At 24.1% G+C, this 24,176-nt stretch overlaps 1 protein-coding gene across 7 annotated transcripts in view; it reads right to left on the bottom strand.

Annotated features, from left to right (window-relative positions):
* Positions 1-24,176, bottom strand: part of LOC129613643 (huntingtin-interacting protein 1) — a 42,578-nt gene that overhangs the window by 2,712 nt on the left and 15,690 nt on the right. For 3 of the 7 annotated variants that reach the window (XM_055527789.1, XM_055527790.1, XM_055527791.1), the window contains exons 2-10: positions 6,998-7,136; positions 6,287-6,708; positions 6,145-6,206; positions 5,062-5,829; positions 3,777-3,886; positions 2,645-3,115; positions 755-1,223; positions 283-687; positions 67-213 (exon numbers count right to left, since the gene is read on the bottom strand). In XM_055527789.1, the coding sequence (XP_055383764.1) occupies positions 67-213; positions 283-687; positions 755-1,223; positions 2,645-3,115; positions 3,777-3,886; positions 5,062-5,829; positions 6,145-6,206; positions 6,287-6,708; positions 6,998-7,033 (2,890 nt within the window). In that variant the 5' untranslated portion in view covers positions 7,034-7,136. The remainder of the gene's footprint in view (positions 1-66; positions 214-282; positions 688-754; positions 1,224-2,644; positions 3,116-3,776; positions 3,887-5,061; positions 5,830-6,144; positions 6,207-6,286; positions 6,709-6,997; positions 7,137-24,176) is intronic. The other 4 variants (XM_055527788.1, XM_055527786.1, XM_055527787.1 and 1 more) reach the window with 2 other exon arrangements.

Genomic DNA, 24,176 nt, shown 5'->3' with positions numbered 1-24,176 from the left:
TCATTTCAAAACTAAATTTATTAACATATATATAATTTAGTTTTTAATGTTTAATGTTAAATGTACCTAAATGATGTTTTGAATCACCAGAAACAGCTTTATTAGATGCAGTTACTAAAAGATTTGCACCTTGAGCAACACTTTTCGCAGCAGAAATCAAACCTTCTGTCCATTGATGATTTCTTTTGTAAAATTCTTTAGCCGAAGCCGTTCCTATTTTTACAGGTAATTATAAAATCATATTAATTGATTTGATTTTTTAAAAGTAAAATATTTTGCTACCTTTTCCTACTGCAACAATTTCACCCTGTAGAAGTCTTGATTTTTGTACCAACATTCGAATACACTTCATGAGGTGTGTACAAGCATCTAAAATTTTTTCATTTACTTCCAATTTTAGACCAGAATCAGAAGCTTTAGATTTAGTTAACATGTCGGCTATTTTAGATGCTGCTTCATCAATTGCTTTATCCATGGCAGCCAATTCAGAGTCAAGTTGATCACTTATTTGATCTGATTTAGCTAATTTTGATGAGAGATCATGAATCATTGTTGTTATTTGAGTTAATTTTTCTTTTACGTTGTCAATTCTTGAACTAACTAAGGTTGTTGAAGGAGGATTTTGGTGTAATGAATCAAAAAGATTTGTAACATCTTTGCAAAAAGCTTTGATTTCACTACCAATTTCTGAAATAAATAAAAAAGGATTTTTAAAATAAAATTCGTTTAAATTGAATTAAATATTTTTGCATACTCTCTCCACATTCAATATCAGCAGAAGTATTACAAATTGTCATTCCTTGTATCTGAACAGTTGCCATTAAATGACCAGATAATACAGTTTTTCTAGCCAAACCTTCAACCAATGTATTATCTTTACTATATTTTTCATAAACAATTTTCAATTCATTCAAATTATCTTGAAGCTCCTCAGCTAACATCATAAAATAGGCTGAAGTTCCAACTGCATTTGTAAATTCATTCTCATTCATAGCTCTCATAGCCAATTTCTCTGATGATTTAAGGCATGCCTCCAATAACGCACGTAACGATGTTTCACTTCGAATTGTTGTATCACGTAATGAAGATTCTAAAGCTGATATTGTTTGTAACGCACTGTTATGTTTCTCTTCGATTTCCGCCTGTTGATGAAGAACATCATGGATTTCGTTTTCAAAAGCAAATTTTTCATTGCTTAATCGCTCCATATTTGCATTGATTGTCTATAGATTTATAATTTCAATATCATTTGTATATTGTACGAAAATAATCTTTGAAATTTGCACAAATACTTTTTTATTTGGAACATTTATTAGCAACTTTTTGATGTAAGTTAATGTATGTAAGTATGTATGTACATTTTCACCAATGAAAATATGTAAGAGTTTTTTAATTATTATGAATCACAAATACAAAATAATCTGACGAAAACAGCACATAACCAACATCATACATATTTAATTTTGTAAATTACATTCTTTATTCAATAACTAAATATAGCCTAATTGGGTAAAAGGAAATGAATTAATTATGAAATAATAAAAAACTTTTCCGTTGAACTCAACTTCCACCAAAAGTTTAAAAATTTTTCAAAATTTTAAACATAACGTAGTTATATGAAAACTTTGAGTATTTTCTTCTAGATTTTTACCAATTAAGTAATTGAATTTTTGCCACATTTAAATCAAATTATACGAAATGACAAAAAAACTATGAAAGTGTATAAAATTTTCGTACTTATTTGTAATCAAAAAAAATACTTCTACAAGTAAACTGACCTGCAAATATGTAACTAAAATTGTTTTAGAAAAGGGAAGATATACCAAGTTAGTGATTATTATGTGTTTCAAATTTCAGTAATCGGTTTTTGAATCCGATTTGGATTAGAAATTAATTGCTGAATTTGACTTTGCTATCAATTTCGAAAATAGAATTTATAATTGTACCGCACATGAATTATGGAACCAATATTCACTTTTGCAATTAATCGAAACTTGGATATTCTGCAGATCTTTTCAGTATTTTTATTTTTAAATCATGCCCAATAAAGTGTCATTTAGTTTGAATATGTTTATTAAAAAGTCAAAAAAATGCAAGTCAGCAAATTTGTTCACAGTATATGAAGAAATAATTACAGTAGCTTGAACTAAACATAAGTAGATACGTTTTAACTTAATAATAGAAATAAATATACTAATTACATTGCTTTTAACAATTTCCATCCTCCATAACAAATTGTGATATGAAATAATGTTTAGAATTTAATTTTTTAATACATATGTAATACATATTTTTTTGTAGCTCCTGCTGTATATTAAAAGTGACATTAATATAATTTATGAACCTTATTACTAATGTTATTTTTTTAATTTTAACAAATATATTCAAAATATTTTACAATCTCATACTAATTGTGATTTATTTATTTTACATTTATAAAAGTTCTATATAAATTTTTTTTTATTTTTTAGTATTTGGCAATGACAATGCAAAAATGGATAAAGATTAGCATATGATTTTTTTATTATTAAACAAAACAAACACATTAAATTTAAATTATTGAAAAAATTAATTATAATGAACCGCTCACCATTTAACAAAGTAATTTTTATAATAAAAAAAACCAAATATTTATGATTTTTACCTTAAATTTTTCTTCGTCTTCTCTTAATTTATTTTTTAATTCCTCAATTTCAGAATCTCTCTGTACAATTAAAATTTTACAGCTTTCTTCTGATTTCATTAATTCTTGTTGTCGATTCTCTAATTCAGTTTTTAATTGTACTATTAATTTACCTTGCTCAGATTTCATAGATTCTTTATCAAGTTGAGTTGCATCTAATTCAGATTTTAGTTCAGCTATTTCAGCTAAATTAGATGCTACTAAATTATCATAGGTTGATTTTAATTTTTCATATTCTTGAACAATTTTTTGATGTTTTTCATTTAATTCTTTTTCTCTACGTTTAGTTTCATTTGTTTGCTCAATAACAGTTAGTTGTTCAGCTTGCTTTTGTTGATATTCTTCTAATTGAACTTTTAATAATTCCTTTTCGGTAGTCAAATCTTCTTTATCTAGTTTGATTGACGATAATTGCTTTGTTACTTCACCATGCTAAAAAAAAAATTTATACATATACATATATATATGTACTTAATATTTTATATAAATATTTCATAATAAATTTTTTATTGATTGAAAAAAGATAAAAATACAGATTGAGAACGAATATAAAGGAGGTGCGTGGCTGATGAGCACGAGAGCCGCGTATATGCTTAGTGTCATTTTCTTAAGCAATATTTTTTAACCGCTAGGTAGAAAAACTTAATGCGAGGCCTAATTTACAATTTTAAATTTTCTTTAATGTAATTTATTTATTGAATAAAAAAATAAAATATTGAGAAAAAGGTGAGTTACTAAAAATTGAAGCGATTGTACTAACAGATACTAAAGGTGCGGAAAAATCAGATCAAATAAAAATGATGATTAATTTTTATCGAACCGGGTGCGGAATTTGTTTTACCTGTTTGTAACACAAATTAATATCTTCTACATATAATGAATAGATTAATTACTTTGTTTGATAAGAAAACAGGTAAACAACAAACTTAAGTTTGTTTGATTTATTTCTTTAAAATTGTGTATTTTAAGCTTACAGCGAATATCTCCTGATATTAACCACGCGACTAGTTGTTTATTTTTATTTTTATTTTAGCCAAAAAACGTTCATACATGAACAACTTATATAATATTTGCTATACATCCAAATACTTACTGTTCTTAATAAATCCACATGCTCATTACGTATTTTAGTATATAAAGCCATTAATTTTTGAAATTTCTCTTCGGAGGCTTTTGCACGTTCAGCTTCGGTGGAAACTTTTTCTACAGTGGAGAAAAATAAAAATGTTACATAACACTAAATAAAAATATTCAAATTTTCAATTGTTTTAAAAATTTCATAAATGCCATCAAATTTAATCTCCAATTATGTACATACAAATATCTGGATGTTTATTTTAAATTGCTAACTAAATTTTATATACTACTACATCCAATTAAATCAAATATATTTTATTATAAGGTGCCTGAGTTTAGGATCCGCAACTTCAATATTTTTGCAATACATTTTGCTTTTAATATAGTTTTTTCTTTTTTACTTTGTCTTAACATTTATAGAATAATTCACAAATTTAAGAATTTAGAATATGTCAAAATATGAAGTAAATTTTGAAGCTGTGGTTTGACGTTTCAATTACGTAACATGAATCTGAGATATTATACACACACATATGTACTTACAAGATTTGATATTGTACATATCTTACTGGAGTGCAAAAATTTAGAAAACAAATTTGAAATTGAAAAAAAATGCAAAAGCATTGCAGATTTATGAAAATAAGAATCTAGTAAGAATTTTTATTTAATTGCCAGAGAGCCATGTTATAAAAAGCAATTATTTTTATAACAGGATTGCAAGAGTATCCTCGTTATTATATATCAAAGTTGGTAGTTGCGGAGCAAATCAAATGAATCCGTTCTTCTAATAAGCGAACTTTATTTTGGTAATTTCATAAAGCTCAGACTTGAATAAAGAAAGAAAGCTTACAGTAAAGAGAGAATGAAATGGACTGTAGAGGATTAAATATATTGAACAGAAGCAAGTTACGGCTTGGTTTAGAAGAATCTTTTACTATGAGCAAAAATAAAATAAATCTAATTTCTAAATATCTAATTAGCACTTGGAGAACATTTTAAAGTTAAACCTAAATGGTATTATAAAATTTTTAATGTGGAAGACTTTAAATATTATGGCGGACTCATTAAAGATGATGGCAGAAAAAAAGAAGCAAAAAACCAAAAACTACTAATTTATTTTTATAACAAACACTAAATAAAAACAAAAATAATTTTGAACCCACTACATAATCCTCATTTAAGCATTAATAATTTTAATACAATTATTTAACAATGTAACTACTAATTTAGCTCTAAAGATTAAGAATAACAACATGATTTTCATTCAAAGAAATACCAATAATTATAACGTTTACTCTTACGTTCTAAAGTTGGTGCCGTTTGTGCTTTCATTTCAAGTTCATCATTTTTTAATTTCATCTGTTCTAATTCCGTTTCTGTTCCTGTTAATTTTATATTCAGTCTTTCAATTTGTTCCTCTAATTCTTTAATCTCATCACGATGTTGTATTGTCATTGATTTTAATATTTTACCTAACCTTTCAATTTCTATTTGTAGTTCACGAATTAAATTATCACGATCTTGTAAAATCTTTTCAAAATTAATATTAACTGATGTTGGCTGTTGTGGTGGTGGTGATTGTTGTAATTGTGATTGATTTGTTGGTGATATTAATGGTTCCGGTGTTGATGCCATACTATGATTTTGTTCTTGATTATTATGATGATTATTTTGTGATATATCAATTAAATTATCAACAAATGGATCTGGTTCAGATGCTTCTGGTTCTGGTACAATAACAACTGGTGGTATATAACTTCCAAAATCAACACTAGAACTAAAATTTGGTGCATTTTCAGGTAATTTTGGTACTTGAATTAAATCAGCAAAATATTGTAATCTTCTAACATGATCATAAAAATCTTTTAATTGATTAAATATAATACGAAAACGTTCACGATGTCCGCATAATATATCGTTTGGTAAATGTGAATGTAATTTAAACATTAAACGTACTGCATAATCATATAATGGATTTGAATCTTGTATAAGTGGTACAAGTGGAGCTAAACGGCATTGACCTTGTGGCGTCATCGATGACATGCGGAATGTATCAATTGCAGTGAAAACTGAAAAAAAATTCATATAATTTTAATTTATTTTAGCTAATAAAATATTTCGGGACACCAATTCTTATATATTGTAGCTCGACTAAATGTATAATTAAATTGGGATAAATTTGGAAAGCTAAGAAAAAATACAATATTATTGAAATTTATAGCTCTCCAAGCCCTCCTTGAAAAGTGAATGGGGAAGGGGAAATAAGTACCAAATTTTCTTAAAAACTTCGTTTGTTTTTGTCTTACGCTTTTTTATAACGTGACAAACTTCCGACTTACAAGATATAAGAAAGGATGATGTGATTTTTGGTGGGCTGTACTTACTCTGTCTTTGAAGTGCTATAATCTCATCTAAATAATCGAACATCTCAACACCTAATTGAAAACTATAAATTAAAAATAAAATTAAGTAAATTTTCAAAAACAAAATTTTTATGTTAAACAATGTGTAATTATGAAAGCTTACTAATAGTTAATATCATCTCCAGATGCCCTTTCTAAATCACTAAATTCTAAAATCAGTGTACCCGGAAACAATGGATTTCTATCGTGAAAATCTAATTTAACAACTAATAATTTTGTATAATGTTGTATACAAATTCCGAGACCATCTTTTAAATGACCCCATAATTTTCCAACTTCTATCATCATTTTTTTATGTCTTTGTGATTGTTTTATACATTGTGGATGACCTTCACGTAAAACCCGATGTAATAGATGACAAAATTTCCATGCTGTGAAACGATTTTCCATTAAAGGTTGTCGTTGTACGATAGCCCAAAATGTTTGACCACCTTGAGTTTTATGTGTTCCAATGATTGTAGCACGAGCATGTTTTGCTTTAAGTGGTGCCTCAATCGGATTTAAAGCTTTACTAATGCTTGTTGTCTAAAAAAATTAAAGATACAAGAAGCAATTAATATTAATTAAATAGCAGTTAATAAATTAAAAATCGAAAATTTATATAGATGTATATATATATATATATGTTAGTGTAAAGTTGACATAGAAAATTATTTTGCAAATATTTGTTAAATAAAATGTTAAAATAAATAGAAATTATTGCACATGCAAAGAGTTTTAATTTAAAAAATGCAATACAATTTTCTATTCCAAAATTTTAAATATTAAAATATATTTGTTTTCGTATAAGTATTTAGCCAATCTTTTTTCTTACCAATCTAAAAAAATCTCTATCCTGTGCTGTGCTCATTTTTTTTTTTCAATTAAATTTGAACTTGAATTTTTATTAAATATTTTGATAATTTTTTTATTAATTAAGAAATTATATTCTTTGTTTAACGCAGTTTTACTTCCTAATGTGCAAATTTCAAATAAAATTAAAAATTCATAATGTTCAGTTCAAAAAGATAACATTTAATCGCTTTTATATCAGAGAAACTACAAAAATCGACTCGGGTGAATTTTGATTTCAAAATATGATTAAGCATAGATAATATTAATTATAAAGGATATTGACATTAAACAGATGTTTCTGAAATTGAATTAATTAAACTTCGAAAATAAATGTCTGTCTGATAATAAAAATTTAATTAAATAACAATATGCTTAATTAATAAATTTGTAAAAAATTTTAATTTAATATCAAAAAAAATTAAATTGTTTTGTACACTAAAGATGCTTTGAAAATTAAACGCCGCTCTTGTAGAATATTGAACCGAACAGCAACAAACAAGAACCACAAAAATAAGATTATGTTATAATTCGTACGTGATATTCTCTCGCTTCAAAATTGTAGAACTGTACTCATTTACGAATCTATTTTAAAGGGAACCTCCCGTATAAATGTAATGGATGCATAATTTAAAAAATTATTAAAATATTTGCTACCCTTAACAAAAATAGAGAGTTATGTGCGTTTTTAACCGAATTTTTTATATTTTATATAAAACAAAACAAGTTACCCGGTGTGCAAACACTTATTCGAAATTTTCATTGAGTTTTTCTTATATTTAGAGTGACAAATTTTGAATTTTAGATATTTTGAGTAAAACATAACTCATTAATAAGTAGTTCTTAAAATTCATTTTATTAACTCATAATAATTCATTAAAATTTTTGTATAAAGGTAGTTATATTTCACGGAGTCCTCATATTTAAAATTTAAATCAACAATATCTTTACCAGAAGAGTAATAAGCTATAAGTTAACAAAGTTTGTGTTATTTCCATAGAATTAAATATGAAAAATATTATTTTTCACTTGCGAACCAATACAATGAATTATTTGAAAAACCATCACTGGCTCCGTATGAGAAACAAAGAAAAAAAATTTATTATGCAAATATGAAACATGTGTTGTTTACATTAAATTTTAATAGATTTCCGAAAAAAAGAATTTAATAATCACTTAATTCTTAAATGATACTATTAAATTAATTCAGGTTTTTTTTTTTTTAAATTATCCAAATTATGAAAAATGCACGGCTTTTGAATTACAATTAAATTTTAATTCAATAATTTTACTTTAATTTACATAAATAACTTCTATAGTCTCTCATTTTTTAATTCAATTTCAGAAAAATTTAACTAAGTATATAATTAAACTATGGTCATATTTAAATTTCAATCATTATATATTCATCATTTAACTATTTGCATTCATTATTTAAATCCTTCTATGTAAATTAATTTCAATTTGAAATTAATTTACTATACTTATTTGCAAATTAAGATTTACAAGTATAAGAAAGCTTTGGTCAAATTAAATCATTCAATTGCATTTCATTAATATTTTTTTTATGTATAATAAGCTTTGTAGAATTTTAAGAATAATAAGTTTCGTAGTTTTATGAAATAAAATTTTCATAAAAACTGGATAACTGGACTCTTTGTAAGTGCAACAAATTCCAGTTCCTTGGAATCAAGATCTCGAAATTACAAACCCCAATTTATACGTACTTATATATATACTCTACATATTATGGAGGTTCCCATTCTGATATAGAAAATCATACAAATAAACTGATTTAATTTATTATAGTCTTTAGTAATCTTAGATTACCGACTACCCTAACCATTATATGGAGAAATTTTATTATCAATTAAGTATAAAAAGTTTATTTTTTTTTAAACTGAACATTCTTTCTAAATAATTTAAAATAAAAAATTAATACTTATTATTTTTTAATAATTTTTGAATTGAACTAATTTACTCTTAGTTAATTATTATATGCACAATTAACAATATAATTTTAAAATTTTCTCAAAAAAATTATTTCAAAATCTATAGTTCTTTGAAATTTTTATTAAATATTTTCGTAAAAATTTCACTTTTTTAAATTAAACGTAAAAGCCTATTGAATTCCTTATTTCAAAATTCTTTGCTGGTTATTTTTAAAATAAATGCCATTCCTTATTCAATTACTTAATATTATTGTGCACAGATAAAAATAATATAATTATTTTATTTGTATTTTGAGTGTTTATTTAAATATGAAATTTTTTATGTAATATTTTTAATTATGAGTATTAGTTTTTATTATATAAAATATAATTATTAGGAAAAGCTGTAGTTATTGTTAAATATTAATGTGCAGTAGAGGAAGAGCTCATGCATTCCATTAAAAAATAAAAAAAAAAACAAATGAAAATAAAAAATTTTAATTAGTGTTATTCTCTGAAATTAAAGAAAAGAAAAAGAGAGAATGTTAAAAAAAATTTATTTACTGTTATCATAATAATTATTATGCATAGACATGTAACTGTTTAGGTAATTCTTACATAATATAATTGAAAAATAAATTATAATTTTAAAAACTGCACCCAAAATTATGAAAATAATACTGTGAAAGATGTGATTTGAAAAATTAGCTGATAATAAAATGAAAAGCTAAACAATATTAAGAAAATGAAAATTGCATTCACAAAAATTATGAAAATGGAAAATAGTGAAAGAGGATAAATTAAAAGCAAACTAATTTTAAACACATACATATATAAGATATTTGAAACTGTTATACATATATAACTGCAAAGTATGGAACAGTACTTATAATTGAGTTGATTTAACAAAATAAGTATAACATGAAAAATATGACAAGATTCGTAATTTCCCTGTAATTTGTGTAGTGAGTTCATGTTGTTTAGCAATTCATATGTTTGTGATCTAATGATGAATTAAAAAAGCCGTAAAGTTATTCTCAAAATTGTTATTGATATACTGTCAAAAAACATTTGTTATAATATAATTTGAATAGACCCGAGTATACCTTCAATACTTAATTAGTTAAAAAAAGAATTCGTGACACGATTTGTTTATTTAAACTAATTATGTAGTAAATTTTTTTTTATAAGAGATTGTAGAGAAAGTTTTAGTATACGAAAATTGTTTTTGCTGAGAAATTGAAAAATTGGACTTGAAGAAGTAATATTACTCCATAAACGAGTAAAATTATCTGTTCTTTTAAAATCTCTACTTAAAATTAATATAATCTTGAACTTTATCGTAATTTACCATCAAAGCAAAATTCTACAATATTAATAATCTATTAAGTCAATAAATAAATTAAATTATAATAGCAACCTTTAATTTACTTTTTAAATTTAGTGTACATTCATATACTACCACTAGATACTATAAATTCATTTTTCAAAAGCCTAAGAGCCTAAAATCCTAAGATTTTAAATAAAGGTCCATCTGACCGTTAACAGACAAATTAATGCATGTATTTTTGTTAAACAGCAACCTGTAAAACATTATATGACAAAAAATATCCAATGTTTTCCCTAATCAAAAAATAAATGACAATTTATAAATCACGAATTAGGTGAAATTGCATCAATCTGTGCATACTATTGTATAATAGAGTTTTATAGAAGTTTTTAAAAAATCGTTGCATTAAATGTTATTAAAATCGTAATTATCATTAATTAAAATATAAATTTATACTATAAATTAGCAACAGGTATAGTAGTTTCGTTATTCCTCTGAATACACTTTTAATACAAAGTTGTAATCCATTTGCATTACCAATTATTTCTACTCTTCCATTGTATGCTTCGTTTCGAATATGATTTTTAAAATTATATAGTTGCTTTTCTACTATAATCATAACTTGAAATATACAATCAGAAATTTTCGACCTGAATTATTTGATAAAGAGTCTTAATAAAGAATGCTAAAATAAAAATTATTTTTTCTTCCTAAAAGTAAAATCGTGACGTTTCATAGGTTTTCAAATATATTGCTTATTTGTATACATGTTAGTAACGAACTTTACTTTATTTAACTAAATTATAGTTTGAAATTTTTTGGGAAAAAATTTTATTTTTTTAATCTTTGAAATCTAAACAAATTCTGAGAATGCACATTAAAATAATTATTTTAGCAATTCATGTTTAATTTAATGCTGTGTTATATTAATAATGATATAAGATTACAATTTAATTTAATTTTTCGTAGCCGAAAGAATTTTAGTATACAGGTTTTTTGAAAATTCGACGTATACCAATGGACTCACCTTGAACGAACGTCTATACTTCTTTGGACCAAGAATTTTGTACAATAGCTGACAGCAATCCAAAAAAGTGAAGCACTCAATAATTGAATATTACTTGTCAGCTATTTCAATTTCACCTCATTGAATTATTTTTCGATCAAATTCGTGGTTAGTAAAATAGCACATTTAAATTTAAAAGCACAAGCCCAGCAGTTATGTTTACAAAGTATTAGATCTGAGTTAGAAAAACGATCTATTAAAATAATTCTATTATAATTAATTAATTAATTTTAAACTTTTCTACATATCGATATAAAAGTTTTGTTAACAAACGTACAGAATGAAAGTAATGGGCATATTTTTTGGAATTTTTTTTTGGAAAAGTACCAAAATAATTGAAAGTATAAAACTTTTGTTCAATTTTTTTTAAGAGAATTTCAGTTATTCATAAAAATAATTTCAAAAGTTTCTAAATAAATTAAGAACGGAATATAATTAAAAAATATACGCAAATAAAACAAAAAATTCCATTGAAAAAAAAAATATTAAATGTTGAGTCAATTTTGTCGATCCGATTATAGAACTTTTTTCAAATAAGAAAAAAGCGTATTCAAATATTAAAAAACAATATGAAACGAGATATGGACTTGCTAAAGTACTTATACGCACATATAATAATAAAGTTAAGGAACTTAATTCTGGAAAAATGATCGAATCAAACCAGGTAAATGATTGAATGGCTTGCAAAGTGGCTCTTTTTCCATGAGTAAAAAATTAAAATACTATTTTTAAAAACACTTTTTTATACTTAAATATTTTTCACTTAAGTATACTAAAATTATTTTATGCAATAAAAAATTATTGCATATACTTATCGGGGAAAGAATAGAAATTAAAACAAACGTTAATATTATGGTGTTAAAAATATTTGTTCCGACAGAATAAACAACATATTTACTAATTTATAAAAATTGTTAAAATCTTAGACTTCTACATTTTATCTCAAGGAAAAACGATGTCCAAAATTTGAAGAAAAACAGGTTAATTACAGCGATAATTTTTTTATTGTTAAGTTAAACTATTTATATATGTATGTAGTTCCACGGTAGATGAAGTAGATCGCTATTTTTCAACGCGCTTGTGGATTTTCAAAAATTATTGTGGTTTCGATACAATAAATTGTCACAAAAGTGATATTTTTATGATTTTGAAATATCGTAATTTCTAGATAAGTTTCTAAGTAAGGGCCCCTTTACATATAAAATTTCAGCTTTCTACCGCAAGGGATGTAGAAGTTTTGTAAACAAATGTAAATAAGCACTTTTATTCGAATAGTCTTAAAAGGAATAATATGAAATTCATTTGACACCCCAAGCCACAAACGATATAAGCTTTATCTTTTCTTCTTTCCTTTTTATAATTCTAATTATCTAAAAAATAATTTAACATCTTAAACATTTTTATATTGGATATTCAAGTATTTACCGGCAAAATATTAAATTTTTTTATTTATTTTTTTTATAATAATATTTACACAAGACTAAAAAAATCATATATATAGATGGTGAAATACGTGTACAATTATACGTAATCACCCTTATTTGGTACAACAAAAAGAGATTCATACTTTCATCTCATACTTTTGTCTTTACGAAAATAGCCTTGAAATATAAAAATATTGAAAAAAATTTAAAAATTTAAAAAAACAAAACAAAGAAATTTTAAACAAAGCTACTGATGGAAATGTTCTGGTAAAAAATGAATGATTGAACACGTCATTTCAACAAAAACAAAGAAAATGAAAGATAAACAGACAAAATAACAGCTATCAGAAAATTTTGAACTTTCTGTATAAAATGATAAAAATTACGCCCGCGAATAATTTGTATTTCAGTATGTGAGTATATAGCCATTTTGTAAGCCTTTTGTCACTCACAAATTAAAAATCTTGGAAATTTTTAAAATATTGCTCCAAAGCTTTAAATAAATTTTAATCAGCATTTTAAATTCAAACATAAAAATTTTATCTACATAAATATTATGTGCAACATACTTAACTGTGTACATACATATATTGATATACATATATTAGTTTATACATATAATATGATATAGAAATTCACACTCGCAAAAGTATTTCTCACCAGTATCTTATTTGTATTTCTCTACTTTATAATTTGTAATATTCTTATATACATATGTATACACATATAGATACAAGCTAGCTTAAATTCTGACCGAGAGCGATTTATAATAATTCTATTTAAAATAATTCGTATCAAGCTATATATTAAACAAATGTGGCTTAATAATATATGTAAGTATTAGTATTTGTAAAGTTTAACTAACGACCTTGGACTACATTAATAACATTTTTAATAATATATGTTTATGCACACGGATATATGTATTAGAGAAGGTACGAGAATATACGATAAAAATTTATTGCACATTATAGGTACTACTTATGTATATGAGAAATTTTCTATTATTTTATTTTATTAATATACATTAATATCACAATATCTACATATTATGTGCATGTACATATATATATATAATATATACAATAAGATTTTTACAAATACAAGTACAAGTTCAAATCTGTACAAAGTTTGAAGAGTTTTCATTGTTTATGAATTATCTCAAAATTTATTGCAGTTTTTGTAATTAAGTTATAAATTTAATACTAAACGCCAATAATCTGACAATTCTTTTAAGCATATCTTAGTCAAATATCGAACTTTAATATCGAATTTTAACAAACGTTTATTATTGTTAATTAACTCTCAATTATGAGATACAGTCTGTCAATTGTAAGTTCTCTAAAGTAACTCTGGAGAGCAAAATATTATAAGGAGCAAAAATTAAAATTAAAGGTAGTACAATATAATAATAATTGAGGCTTTTTCATAAACACTACAGTGTATCACAAAATGTATTAATTTCTGATAATTTGCTTTTAAATATGACTAAATTAACAGAAATCAGTGAAATTGTAACGAGTAGTAAAAGTTAAACCTCATTTTTATTGCATATCCATCACATTATGTTTTGTTTTTGTAGTTACTACTTTTTGTAGTTTGCAGTTTTGTAGTTACTGATTTGCTGCATTGAATTTATGAAAATCTCTTATAATACTTATAATACATAATATTGCAGATAGATGTCGCTTATATAATATAAGAACAAATAAGCTTAACTTGTAACTCATTGATTAAAAACTTGATCGCATTGTATTTTGATATCATAAGTTCCCGATTACCTTAACAGTGTTAATATAATTAAGAAACTTAAAACAATATAGCGGTTAACAGTTACTTTTATTATATTATAGATGTACAGTTAACATGCTACAAAATAAATTTTTTCCCTATTGTATTGAGATTTTTAATCTTAGATTTTGATAAAAAAACTTTTAACTTGAAACCTATGATGGCGTAATATAATGATTGATTAAATTAAAGCAAAAAGTTTACATGTAGGGTAAAATATAATAATCAATAATAAATGAAATCTTCTCACGAGAAGAGATAAACGTGATCATTGTGAGATGAAAATCAATTGAAAAATTACAAAAATAAAAGAAAGAAGACTGGTTTATATTTAGTAAGAAGCTGACTGGTATTTCAACCAATAAATAATAATATTTTATTACTTACATACAAATTATAAAATTAAAATAAGAAACGTGTGAAAAAATAATGTTTTTCAATATTTTAAAAAATTCAAAAAGTGTTAATAACATTGATTTTTCGATATGATTTTTTTTTAATTTGATTAAATTAGGCAATTTTTTTATAAAATTAAAATTACCCATAACTTTTTAGGATATTTTATCAAATAAAGTAAAAAAATATGTTCGATTAAATTAGGTGCTTTCGTAAGGTAGCAAATTTTAAGTCAATAATTTTAGTTTGAAAATTAACACTACTCGAACTTCAAAATAATGCAAATGTGAAATGTCACAAAAAGTCTTATTGCATATACTTTAGGAACAGCATTAAAAAAAGTAGATTAGGAGGCAAAAGAGAATTTTATTCAAAAATATTGCACTAAATAGAAACTTTATATCTGTTCGAAATTATTAGGCACAATTTTAAAAATTTTTTTGTAAATGTGCCATAAATTGAGTATTAAAATAGACAAAATACATTTTAAATTATTTACACAAAATTAGGCGACATAAAAGCAGAACACACATGGCATAATTCCTAGTATTAAGAAATTAATTGAGTTATTCTGAAATTTTTCTTTGAAAAAAATTTTTGAACGATTTGGAAAACTTTAATTAATTTACTATATATAGACACATTAATTATTTCCGTCCGTAATTTAGAAACATTTTTTTTAATACTCTAGCATACTAAGCACTTTAAAATGAGTTCTTTTGAAAACGGTCAAATGATCTTATACTTATTGAATATTTATTAAATATGCATTTGATTTTTCACAGTTCTAAAATTAAATTTTCTAAAAACAGAACAGCTTCGCCAGATTTCGAAAAAAGAGAATGTAATACTAATTTTTTCAAACTTTAGATTAAATAAAAATTATCAATTCAATTGTATGCTAATTCAATAAGAAAACTAAGTACATAGTCTTACAAGCACATTTTGTAAATCTATGCTATTTTATTAGAATTTCATTTCAGCCTTTGTACAAGTACAATTTCCGAAATATAACTAGCTTATGACTTAAAATAAAGTTAAACTCTAAAATCAAGAAATATAAATGAACAAAAAACTTATTAAATTTGTTTTAATTTTATTTTTTTTCTTTTGCAAAAAATTTAAGAGCAAAGCTACTTATTCGAATATTATTTAAATGCTACTAACTAAAACAAAATAATTTAGCATAATTATAAGAAGGAAAAACCTCAAGTATCTCTTTTTTATTGTAGGACATAAAAATTTCTTATATAAGTACTCAGAATATATACTAAATGATAAGAGTAGATTTTTATTTTGTTTATTCTCTCAACTGTGATAAGATTAATCAGAACATGTTAGTGAAATTATTAACTTCAAAACTGTTCCCTTTTTTTCTATAATTTAAACGTCATACTCTAAAATTTCTTGGTTTTAACACTTTTTTGTTATTGTATCAGTGGCCCAATAAAGAAACTTAATAGAATTGTTCTATTTATAAATGACATGAGTGTTGTTTCTTGGGTTACCGTCTTTTAAATTTTTTAACGTAATAAAATTAAAATTATTTTAAAATGCAAATGTTTGCAAAGCATTTATATAATATAACAATTAAATAAGCCCGCATTTTATAACACTTAAAGTAAAGTACATTTAATTTTTATGCTATTCATATACGCAAAAGGGGTGTAAATACAGTCGCACTAAGTATATGAATTCAGAAGTGTAAACCTTTGATTTTTGTTAATTAATTTTCAATACTTCCCGTATACTGAATCTTGGACCCAGAACACGAAGAACATAGATATTATAGAGGCTATAATAGACACGTATAATAGTGTATAACAACAAAATTAAGTTTTAAGAAATTTTGAAGATTTATCTCGAATTTTGAGAGCTAAAAAAAAAATTGATATTCGTTTTATTCCTTACAAGTCCGTAATCTCTTGTCACTGGGACTTATATATAGAGAGGGTACTAGTATTATTCGGTATTATTTTTGGGTAATTCTTTTTGGAAAAACAAAAGACATGCTCAGTACATAAAACCTTATTCACTTAACGAACCTTTATTCAGAAATTTCAAGGAAACAATACAGATAAAACCGATACAAATGTGGAGCAACACGAAAATATGAAAAATTTTGATAGCAACCTTTTTTTTTTAAACAAAAATCGTTAAATTTTCTGAACTGCTACTAGAGTAGAATTTTGTTTGTGTTGCTAATAAATAAACCAATTTTTTCATTTGATCTTTTTTAATAACATCCGACGTAAACTTACTACAAACATAGATAAGTTAAATAAATCGACTTGTTCAAAAAGCAAAAACAAAACTTACACCTACTGAAAGTTAATTAAAATTTCAGACAACCTTTTATAATTCAAAACATTTATAGTCTTTGTAAAAATTCGTTTTTATAAAATTTTAACATTATATGTTTGGGTTGGTATTTGCGAATTGTAATAAAAAATTCCAAATACCAAATGAAGTGAAAGGTGCGGTTTCTGAAATTTGCAATCACAATTGAATAATTCAAGAGATAATTGAGTATTTTATTAATTCATGTTGTGATTATTGCCTTAGTATAAAAAGATTGTTGCTAAATTATAATTTAGAAATCTTACGGTTTTAGGAATTAAAGAAGGCATCGAACTTTTGTTTTTTTTTTTCCAAATTTCCGAACAGAATAATATTCTTCTTAATTTTTTTTAAGCGTAATTTCCTTTCATTTATTTACTTATTAATAAATGATTCATTTTTCCTTTCAACAATAATGTGTACATATATGAATAAGTTCAACATCTGTTTAATATGAATTATTAATTGATTAAATTACATAAAATTAAATTTTTTTGTTGGATAAATAATGAGCTTCTTAAAAATTTTAAATATAAATGAATGTGCTTATTATATTGTACCATTCATCGTTCATTTATAAAATTATCGAATAACTCAAACAACGCATTAAATGTTTACTTAAATAAAAAAATTTTAGTTTTAAATTTCAAAAATTAAAAAATTTAAGTTGAAAACAGAACAAGAGTGATTTTCTGCGGCAAAATATTAAAATTCATATGGAATACATATATATATAAATAGAACTGCCGAAGATGAAGCGACAGTGCAGCCAGTAAAATATCTTAAAATTTACTTTATTTTGAACATCACGTGTTCCTGTATGTGTATAACATTCGCATGCGAAACTCTGAATAGCTGATTTTACCGTTCCGCTATTGTTCTGGGTTAACAACGGAAATCGTCAGCCGTTGCCATTGCCGGTCATCGCATGTGATTTTAAATATAAAGCTCGAAATAATACCAAACATAGCAACGACAAATTAAATATTGAGAAGCACTGATATTCTCTAAAACGTCATTAAGTTATTAAATTTCACTATTTTATTTATGAATAAGAATATTTTTGTTTATTTAGAATTTTTTTTAGATTATTTAAAAATTTTAAAGAAAATTTATAATTGCTTAAGTACGCTATACTTAATATTATCAGTTGAAAAAATATCACAAAAGTATTAGGACACAATCAAGTAAATAAAAATATTGTACAAAAAAAAATTGAATGAGGTTATTGCCCATTTTAATTTTGGAATCAAGTTCAATATTCTGTCTGATTTAGTTACTATAATAATCTAAATAAAAAAAGCTTTTCTAAATATGTATATTAATTGGTAGTTTTCTCAATTTCTACCCTCTTTTCCCCCCTCTACACAGGCTTTATGAAAATATTTATGTACATATGTAATTCTTTTTTGCGTAACAGCACAATATTAAAAATTCTTCTTAAAATTACTTTAACATTTAAAAATGGGCAAGCAAATATATTAAGTACTTAATACATTTTTCATATATACATACATACATTGTTTCGCAAATTCTATTAAAAGATTTAAAGTGAGAAAAATGCGTTTTAATTTTTTACTGGCATTTCAAAACCTTACAAATTCTTTATACTTACATATATCACTTCGTAAATATACGTACGTAAATAGCTTTTCTGCTTATTGTTGTAAAATTTTCCAAAATACAAAAGTGTAAACACGTACCGTTATATATGTACGAGTACGTAAATTTATTTGAAAGCATAAACATTGAAAATTTCGGAAAAATAAAAGATTAATTTTTGTGAGCGTCGTCATTAGCTGTAACATTAAGTAAATTTTTCGGAACTATGAAGGCTTGTAAAAATCTCATGAAAGTTAACATAGCATTTTAAAGAAAAAATATTAAAAATAATTAAAGTACTTATACGTTGAATTATATTTCGTACATTTGCGGGAACAATGACATAAGTCAAAATGTATAGTCACAAACCTACTTTCTCTTACTATTAAGTATATTTTAATATATGTATATATAAAGCTTTTCTGTACCAAAATAATACAGAAAATTTGTTCATATATACTTATTTGTAAGGTGTTATACCAACTTTTTTCAGCCTTCGATAGTAATTTGCACTCGGCTACAAATACTTTAAATTCTGGAAGCCGAAGTTATATTTTTGAGTTGTGTCATTATTCTTCCCAATTGCAATTTATTGATTGAATTTAATAATAAAACGTTTTTTTAATAATTGACAAGTTAAACAAAATTTATCCTTTTCCCAATCTCTGAATATGAAGAATTGAAATTTAATAAAAAAGGGTAATTGCTTTAAGGTCTAGAAAATGTTATTGAGACTTCAAAGATCTAAATCAAATCAATTGCTAAATATCGAATGATAAATTTTACAGTCATTTTAGATAATAAAAGAAGATTATACAAAATATTGATAATTTTTAAAATGTTTTGAATTCTTGATAATTTCATAATCCTACTACATAAAACATAATCAATTATTTGTTTAATAAATAAGAAAAACAAAATAATTATTAGATTGCATATCTATTTATATTTGGTTTAGGCAGACGATAAAATATAATTTCATTTGGCGGCTTGATTTATGTACATTCAAAACGCTTGACTGTAATACTGACGCTTTGAGCTGGAATTTATTTTCAAAAGTAAATGGATGGTTTATTTTGAAAGGACAAAATTTTGTTTTTTTTTTCGAAATTTTTCCAATAATAGAAATTTATGCTATTGAGGGCGTTTATAAATATTTCAATATTTTCAGAGGAAGCTTTGATCAAATGAAAACGTTTTGTAATCAGAGAACTCTAATTTCAAAAACAAACACAATTTTCTTATTTTGTTTTAATAAAAGTTTCAAATTGGATGTGTCAAAATAATGTACGTATTACTTTTTAACTTTAAATACTCACGAAAACGAAGTTAAGTAGAAGTAACAGTTTTCTCTCGTTTCTAAGAAATTTCGTGAGATAAGATCCCAAAATATTAAAACCGTTATAACGATATATAGTGAATGACAATGAAAAAATTGCATATATTATGGCGCAAGTTGAAATACATTTTAAAATTTATTAAATTTATTTTCAATTATTTAATTTCAACTTTTAACTTAAAAAAAAAAAATCCATTTTTATAAGTACACATTAATACTAAAAACTTTTACTTGTTCATTTCTATTTTTAATTACTTAAGTACATAATTATATTAAGTATTGTTATTATGGTTATAAAATTGAATGTTTTCACCATTTTTGCAATATAAAATGCAACACTCTATGCATTTAACATTCTATTTATTTCTTTTTTTTTTTTTCTTTTGAAAACTTATTTCCATTTTTATACTTTAATGACATTTAATATTCCATTTTACTATATTGTTTTCATTTTGAAAAGAAAAAAATTAAAAAGGAATGTTCAACCAAATGCAACACGTGCCCTCATTACATGCGTTGCTTATTCTGCATTCTATTGATTCGTCATAGTTCACAGTAATCTTTTTCTTTCTTCTCGTCCTCTTCCCTCCAGTTGTATACGCCATAAATTTTATTAAAAATAAATGTTTTTTTTTTATATAAGTAGTAAGAACTACTTTTTATTTTTAAAGAGAAAAGCATTTCCAACCTAAAATCATTACCGTAAGTATTTATTGTGTTGTTGTTTTGAGGTTAAATAATGATTTTTTTTAAGGCGATTAAGACCATACTACACAACATTTTAAAAGGAATCAAAATACATCATTATAAATACGTACAAGATCTTAAACATACCTATATTTTCTGCATTATTTTCCATTCAGCTGTTAATGAAAAGCTATATTAGAATATAAAATGAAGAGGAAATGAAAGCATTTTCATATTATTATTATTATAAAAGAAAAATGCGAGGAAAAAGTGCAAAATTACCTTGAACTTAAAATAAATGAAACTTCAATTTCACCTTGAAATTTTCTCTTTATCTTCAGAATTTCATATTGTATTCATTGCCGTGAACTTTCATACTTTTTATTTAAATACAAATATTGCAGTCATATATGTATTTATTATTTGCAGAAAAAATATGGGAATGATTTTAAAAGATTACTTGTATTCTCTACATTTTAAAAGTTTCATTCAATATTTCCTTATAAGGATATATATAAACAAAAGATTTTAGAATATAGATTTTTAACTTATAAAATTTGAGTAATTAAATAAATAGTTTTCACATTCAGTTTTTAAAAATATTATATTGCATGAGCATAAGTTGTAAAACATCTAAAATGTATGTATCAGCCTCAATTGTCCTTTAAAAAAAAATCTTACTATTTCCTATGTGCGGAAATGCCGTTTTAACAACTACAATATCGCTATGTCTACAAGAATTTTTAAAAGTACAACTACAAAATGTGAAAAGAAAGTTGGTAACCTAGTGATTTCTGGCGATTTTTCTTTTTACTGGATTAACGAAAAAATAATAATAAAGCAAAAAGAAAAATTGATATATTTTTGAGTTTTTTGACTTTCGTTCAAATATTATAATACAATAAATAATAATAAAACGTCACGATAGTTTGTCATTAACTGCGAATTCATGACAACTCTTCCAGCAGTATTAGACATACGTTCAATATCATTAACACAAAAAACGTCATCTAAACACAGGTATTTTGCTTTGAAGTAACCACAGATTTTAAGCAATATTATTCAAATACATAACTCTCATAATTTACCAATACAATTTGGTTTATATTGTTATATAATTATTTTACAAATATTGTGATATTTTTCATAAATGATTTTGTGTTTTAGGATATTGATATTGTAAATTCAAAATTTGTATTCTTTCTTGTAATTAAACAGCATGGTACTCGTATGTATACATTTAGTGGATTCTAGTGGATTTTATGTTGTAAATTTTGTTACTTATAAATTTAGCGGCTTTCTCCTTCTGTGATGGCAACATCAATCGTGTATTCAAATCGTATTACATTACAATTCCAAATGTTAAAAAAGTTGAAATAACATAAGTATTTATAATTTTTAAGTTTAACCTACGGGAATAACCTATCTTAAACAATAAGATGAGATAATTTCGAATCCTCTCTTTAAGAAAAGTAAAATGTTGAATTACTTATCTATTATTGTTGTGTGATCCCTTTTTGTATATCATTTCTCTTTTACAACCTTTCAAATTCAAAACTCTTATAAATATCCATAGCTCGTTTTACGACACATTCTAACTTGATATTTAAGAAGGTAATTTTATTAAGTTTATATATACTTAAATACACATTACATAAACATTTTAAAGATGGTGCAATTTCATACAAAATATCTTAAAATCGATACAAATTCAGTATAACTTATAAATTTTTTTTCCGTTTACTCTCATTTTTTATTTGTAAATAAAGTATAAAAAAATATTTCTGAAATCAATTACCAAATAAACAAGAATGATATAGAAACCAAAAGGCAATAAAACAAAAAAAAAAAAACGGAAAATTTATTTTTTATAAGTAAGTTAAGTTTAGGGTTTCATCTAATTTTACAAAAGTTGTGTCAGAGTTTATTTTTATTATAAAGAAAGCAATTTATAAAATGAAAAAATAAAATAAGTATGACGATATGATAAATGCTATACTCACACACATATATATATACATTAAAGAATTGAAGAGGAAGAAGAAATTTAATATGAATATTGATGAGTTTTACAAGTCAACTATAGGATATAAAAATATTTCATTAAACAAAAACAATTCAAACAATTAAAAGATAAATCGCGTGAGTAATAACATTTTGTTTATGAACTATTTATTTTATGTGAACATAAATTTTTAGTTTTTGAACTAGTTAAATTAATTTACCTATTATACCTTTTATATATAATTTATTCATCTAATTTTTATACATCAATTGTATATAAAAGTATAGTTACTAAAATAAATACAAACATCACTCTATCTTTATTCGTACAGTTACAATTCCGTACACACATATTTTGTTTTTCTTATAATAGTAAGTATGTACGTTATATGCAAATGTTATTCAAAATTTGAACAGTCAGGATTTATCTAGGATTGAAATCCAAAAAGTCACATTCAGATCCAGAAATCCCTGTTAAAATTCTGTGATTTACGTTTATAAAAAATTTGATATGGTTAGAAAATATAACAGTCCATTGGTATAATGAAGTTTTGAAATGCCTTACAACTCTTTCACTAATCTCAACTCGAATATTTCACAAGGATAGTGAAGAGAGATAGGGAACAATTCTTATCTTTTCAAATTTATACTTGTAAATTATATGGTATAAGTACTTATTGGTGTATAATTTATCCAAATTTTAAAAATTTAACATAAGTTGACATTTAACAACTTGTTGTAGATCAAATGGGGTGCTACAGAGGGCAAGTTGTATGATTTTATCGACGTATTACCCAAAATAAAAACTAACTAATACAGAAGTCTCAAATAGCTTCGATCGAAATTTTACAATTCTATTTAAGTACTTAAATTAAAAATATTTGAATTACTTTTATTTGAACTTATAATGAAAATTAATGACATTACTTATAGGAAACTAGTTACGCAATATTTCATATTGTTTCTTTTCTGTTTTCTTTATAATACATAAAATATGCCTGAAAAACATGTTGTACATACTTAATTGAAAAACATAAATTTAAAAACCAATGTGGCACGACTAAAATTTTGCAACATATAAAATATCAATTAAACGTTTTTGTAATTTCATTAGCAACTTATATTTACTTAATTATGTATATGTAAGTTATTAAACTATCTTGATTCGATTATAAAAAAATAATTTTATTTCACACAATGTCACAACTATTACTTAAAAATTAAATTTTACAATTACTTAAATTCGAATTGA

Source organism: Condylostylus longicornis, unplaced genomic scaffold (assembly GCF_029603195.1).
Source record: "Condylostylus longicornis isolate FDR11 unplaced genomic scaffold, ASM2960319v2 ptg000085l, whole genome shotgun sequence".
NCBI lineage: Eukaryota > Metazoa > Arthropoda > Insecta > Diptera > Dolichopodidae > Condylostylus > Condylostylus longicornis.
This window is presented reverse-complemented; position numbering and strand designations above follow the sequence as displayed.